General features: G+C 39.8%; 1 protein-coding gene across 4 annotated transcripts in view; it reads left to right on the forward strand.

Moving 5' to 3' along the window:
• The window catches only part of MRPL22 (mitochondrial ribosomal protein L22), a 40,473-nt gene extending 34,701 nt beyond the window's left edge, over positions 1-5,772 (forward strand). For all 4 annotated transcript variants that reach the window (XM_068980874.1, XM_068980877.1, XM_068980875.1 and 1 more), the window contains one exon: positions 5,510-5,772. In XM_068980874.1, coding sequence (XP_068836975.1) covers positions 5,510-5,721 — 212 coding nt within the window. In that variant the 3' untranslated portion in view covers positions 5,722-5,772. The remainder of the gene's footprint in view (positions 1-5,509) is intronic.
• Positions 5,773-6,000: the final 228 nt, after the last annotated feature.

The following is a 6,000-nucleotide window of genomic DNA, read 5'->3' on the forward strand; positions in this document are numbered from 1 at the left end:
ATGGTGTACTGTACAAATGTAAAGGATATTTTGGTAGCATACCTTCATACTGATCTTTTTTTAGAAAGAGATCAGTGTTTATTACAAAGCTCTTCCCCACCCCACCCCAATAAAATGGAGCATAGGTTGGAGTTAATGCAGCAGTTACTCCTGACTTCAGGAGTTTTATCACCAAACAGAGATGTTGATGTCAAAGCAAAATTTTCTCAGTCTACCAAGCCTACATATAAGAAGGACTATTTTACTAAAGATATTTCAAATTCAAGATATGGGAACTGCTGCTCTCCACACAGAGGGGAAAAGGCTGAATCATTATAGTGGAAGTTAGCTGCTGTACCTTATAGTTTTTCAGCAATTAGCATTTTAAAAGATCATCTAAATTCCACTTTGTCACATAACCTCTGCCCTACTGGAGATGTTTATTCTGGTTAATATCTTACCTCACCTCACCTGAAATTGACGCTGGCAGCTACAGCTACTTTTGAAATTTAAATGAGTTATGATTTTCAATTGAAACATCTTATTTTAAAGCTGAATCTTGTAAAATTAATTATATTCTGATACATGCATAGAGTTAGAGGGGAATCAAAATGGCAGCTAGAAGATGCAGGCCACAGTAGTTAATCATAAGCATTTTCTTCTGGGAGAAGCATGAATAAGTAATGCTGGAAGGACCCAGAAACACTGGAAGAGATGAAATGGATGAAGGGCAAGACCATTTGCTTAAAACCTCTTGGTGACCTTTCCTGCTCCATGACTGAATATCAGATGACGTTTAATTATTTCATTCAATTTCATAAGAATATTGGCTTCTTAGCTGATCGGCAGCATTTCATAATGTAATTCAGATGCAAGTGAAATGGAATTTGTGTTTAAATCCGTTTCAGTAGTTAGTATATATAATGAGAGGGTGAAGAGCTTAATCCTGTCTTCCCAAATGAAGGAGCAAAGTCCAATATTACCTTTAAGCAGAAATCAACTTAACTGTGAATGGTCCTTTAATGTACTGGCTTCTTATGCACATTTCTGCTGAGAAACCTCTGCCCCTCCTGTACCTTCTTTTCATCTAGTTCTGGGTCAAAATCTCTTTTCTTAAGTAGGGCTAGTAAGTCTGGATTTGTCTTATGATTTTAAAAACTCTTTTGCTAAGTGTTTTGTTGGCGAATTTTGTTAATAAGGAAAAGGAGATGAGTACCCCCAGGAAGACGAAGTATCTGACCACAACACATCAGGCAGTTTATCCCTGTATTTGCTAAACTTCCCTGATATGAATTGTCTGAGGTTCTAGAGTTGGACACAACTGAGTGACTTTCACTTTCTCTTATTAAAAACACAGATTCCCAGTCCTCACCACAGACTGAAACCTCAAGGGAGAGGCTTGGGTAAAGTCTATTGATTCTTACCCATAAAATGTGGGAAACTGATTGATCTTACAGTCTTTGAGAAGGCCTAGATATTTCATTCCATAGACTTCTTTTAGAGTTTGAAAGCCTAGTTACTTGTTGACTGCCGGTTTGGCTCAGCAAAAGCTCTTTCAGTCCCCTGAAATAAGTAAGTCCAGAGATTATAAGGGATGTACTTTTTTGGTAGCATATGTTCTCATTATGTGGTAATTCCTTCAAATGCTTGTCATCAGTCTAAAGCTCATACCTGGTGTTGCATGACCATAGACTTTGAAAGTTCATTTCCTTTTCAAACTTGTAATGATGACTGATGACACAGTGATAGGCCTTAACAAGTGGACATGGACTAATAAAATGCCATTGCTCTGTGATTCATAGCATCTTAAAGTGGTTCACTTCAGGGAAAGTGAATGACTGACTTTGTAAATCAGCCTTCTGGGCTAAGACTGATGAAGGGGAAAGTGGGGAGGGTTTCTGAAGTTAATGTTAAGATTCCCATTAAGCTAAATACAAGTAATCAGAAATATTGAGAGTATTTTCAATACATGGTACCTGCTGGGCAATATCTTTGAAGGTAATTTCTTCTTTTGAGATATCTTACTGTTTTTTCTTTCATTCAAAAAATATTTGAGTGCCTGCTTCCCTGTTAGCTCAGTCTGTGTGGTTCTGCCTGTGATTCCGGATACCTGGGTTTGATCCCTCGTTTGGGTTGGGAAGATCCTCTGAAGAAGGAAATGGCAACCTACTCCAGTATTCTTGCTTGGAGAATTCCATGAACAGAGGAGCCTGGTGGGCTACAGTCCATGGGGTCACAAAACCCCATGGACCAAAACCGTACATATTAGTACTGTGTGTACTTGGGAAACAATGAAATTTAGTTTAGAATTTGAGCAATTTAGCAGAGATGTCTGTTCATGGGAAATCGATGGGGAAACAATGGAAACAGTGACAGACTTTATATTTTTGGGCTCCTAAATCACTGCAGATGGTGACTGCAGCCATGAAATTCAAAGATGCTTACTCCTTGGAAGAAAAGCTATGACCAACCTAGACAGCATATTAAAAAAACAGAGACATTACTTTGCCGACAAAGGCCCATCTGGTCACAGCTGTGGTTTTTCCCGTAGTCATGTATGGATGTGAGAGTTGAACCATAAAGAAAGCTGAGTGCTGAAGAATTGATGCTTTTGAACTGTGTTCTTGGAGAAGACTCTTGAGAGTCCCTTGGACTGCGAAGAGATCCAACCAGTCCATCCTACAGGAAATCAATCCTGGGTGTTCATTGAAAGGTCTGATGCTGAACCTGAAACTCCAGTACTTTGGCCACCTGAAGCGAAGAACTGACTCATTAGTAAAGACCCTGATGCTGGGAAAAATTGAAGGCAGGGGATGACAGAGGATGAGTTGGTTGGATGGGATCACCGACTCAATGGACATGAGTTTGAGCAAGCTCCAGGATTTGGTGATGGGCAGGGAAGCCTGGCTTCACACTCAGCAGAAACTTGAAATTTGTTTGTTGAGTGAGTGAACGGCACAGTTTTGGATCTGCTGAAACTGTGCTGTTCACGCACTCAACAAACAGAAATTCCCATGTAGAACAAATTGCTATTAAGGTAGGCATCTACATACTGTTTCTGGAGAAGGAAATGGCAGCCCACTCCAGTGTTCTTGCCTGGAGAATCCCAGGGATGGGGGAGCCTGGTAGGCTGCTGTCTTTGGGGTTGCACAGAGTCGGACACGACTGAAGTGACTTAGCAGCAGCAGCAGCTACATACTGTTTCATTTTAATTGACATAGTTCTGTACTAAAGTAGTTTGAAACTCAACATACATAATTAGTGGAGGAGAGACTGGAGGAGGGGAGACCCTAAACCAATTTGGAATCTATACTGTAAGCCCTGATTTTGTTCAGATCTGAGTGGTTGTGTTGTATATTCCCATTCCAGGGTGTGGTGTTTGAGAATTAATGTTTTTGTTTTGACATTAAAAAGTGATGGCATTATATGCATGCAGGTTAGGCAGATGTTATCTTATGGCCTAAAGAGGAAACCATGGCTGGCATTTCGTAGGTTCTAAGTGTTTGCTGTTAGGTATTTTGGGAGAAATGGAAAGGAAATGGTAGTTAGCATGGACCCTGTAGCACTGATCGTTGTGTTCTGATAGATTATGTAGTGTTGTGCAGTTAGCTAATTTTGATACTTGTTCCCTGGAGTGTAGTAGTCCTTATTCTGAGAGCATTTGGAAATTGATGCTCAAATTGGATAGAGTAGGAGTTTTAGATAAAATTAGCCATCATGTTTGTAAAATCTTTTCAGAAGTTTCTACACTCTTCCCAGTGTCATTGGTTTTATTTTTAGGATTCCTCCTGACAAGTGGATTCAGAGCACCTGGAAATACTTTATATTATAAAGTGATCTGTGTATATTGGTTTTTGGAGAAACTAAAAAAAATTTTTTATTGAAGTATAATTGACATGCAACATTATGTTAATTTCAGGTGTACAGCTGGATGATTCAGTATTGCAAAGTGATCACCATAACAAATCTGGTTAGCATCTGTCATACATTGTTACAGGGTTGTTTTTTTTCTTGTGATGAGATCTTATAATATCTCTTCTCAACTTTCAAATATGCAATATGGGTATTATTGACTATAGTCACCATGCTGTACATTACATCCCCATGGCTTATTTATTTTATAACTGAAAGTTTGTACCTTTTGACTCCCTTCATCCATTTCGCCCAGCTGCCCCCTACCGCTATCTTTGGAAATTCTTAAATTCATTTCTTTAGTGCCCAGTAGATGAATTTGATAAATAGGGAGTTAACTCTCACCTTATTTCACTGAAACCCTAGGCAGTTTTCTTAGTCACTTTCATCATTAGCTTTCTCTTTGGCAAAGCTAGGATGGTTCTGCTGAAATCACTTCATGAGAGGTTTGTGGTCAGAGGGTTGTGGAGCACATGCTTTGACATGGTCTCTGTACTATAAAGTTCCATCACAGTAAGAATAAAAGTGGTGAGTATGAAAGTGAAATAATTTGCTCCGTATGCTATAGATTTTGCCTTTTTAAAACGCTTATTAAATTAACTAAAAATGTAAGACTAAATTCAGAAGGTAGTTACTATGATTTACCATGGGTGAATAGGTGAATAGATTACTTCTTATTACTATTTAAAAGAGTTCTTCAAATTTTGCAAGGTCAAACCTTGAGATGTAGAATTGAGACAGGGAGATGAGGGGTAGATGTGATGCAGGAATTCGTAAACCTGACTGTGAATCAGAGTTGCCTGGATTGGGGGATGTTGTTTGCTCAGGATATAATTTCCAAGGCCCGCTCCAAATATAAGAATATCAGCATCAGCATTTTAAATGTGTTCCCTAGGTTTGTTTGATGTAGTAGCCTGAGGATAGCATTTGGGAACCATTGGTTCCAGAGGCTTCTCATACAGTTAAAATAAAATCAGAATGTTCTTCCACAACCTCCAGGGCTCTGTGTAATCTTGTCTTCATCTCTGATCTCTTCCCCTTATTTGTATCACTCTGCGCCTTGCCTACTGTGCTTTAGCAGGTTCTGGTCCTGAAACAAGCCAAGGATGTTCTTACCTTTGGGGCTTTGCATGTGCTCTTTCCTCAGCCTGGAACACGTTGCCCTTAGGTATTTGCATGAGTGATTCATTCTGGTCTTGGATCAAATGTGTCTTCCTCAAGGATGCCTCTTGACACCACCCAGTCTGAAGTTGCCCCCACAACACCCTCTCAGTCTCTGTCACATCACTGGTTTTGTTTTATTCATAGCGCTTGTCACTAACTAAAATGATGGCATTTGTTTTCTGTCATTCTCCTCTAGAGTGTCCACTGTGCGGAGCCAGGGCCCTTGCTGGTCTTGTTCACTCTTACTTCTCCAGGACCTGAAATGGAGCCTGATCTGTGAGGAAGAACTCAGGAGATGCTTGTCTTTAGATAAGCTGCTCTAGCCAGCCAGTGAGCTCATGTAATCTTAGAATCCAGCTGAGGAGAAGACAGAAATTTCTCAGCCAGTCAAGCTGTAATCTTGCAGATACAGTTATGGTTGTTTTGTGTAATTCTCTTTTTCTTTCCTGTCTAGCTGAGTCCACCTCAGGGCGAGGCCAATACCTGAAACGCATCCGATACCATGGCAGAGGTCGCTTTGGGATTATGGAGAAGGTTTTTTGCCATTATTTTGTGAAGTTGGTGGAAGGCCCTCCCCCTCCACCTGAGGCACCAAAGACAGCAGTCACCCACGCCAAAGAGTATATCCAGGAGCTTCGCAACCGGACCATCATTCATACTCTGTGATGGGACTATTCAGACTCCATGGTGTATATATTTTACCATTTATTTCTTAAAACCAACAAAAATTAAAGACAAATGCTTTCTATGAATCGTTATTGAGTTATTGAAATATGAAGTACCACTGCTGGTTTTATATGAATATTTATAAATCTCTGTCCATTTCTTGAGAGCCTCTGGTTATATTTTATGTATTTGCAACTAGGAAGGGGAAATCAGCTTTAAACATAGTGACAGACTGTATAATTCAGAAGGCTTTTTTGAGTCCCATTTGAAAGGAATGTT

Source organism: Capricornis sumatraensis, chromosome 9, assembly GCF_032405125.1.
Source record: "Capricornis sumatraensis isolate serow.1 chromosome 9, serow.2, whole genome shotgun sequence".
Classification (NCBI taxonomy): domain Eukaryota; kingdom Metazoa; phylum Chordata; class Mammalia; order Artiodactyla; family Bovidae; genus Capricornis; species Capricornis sumatraensis.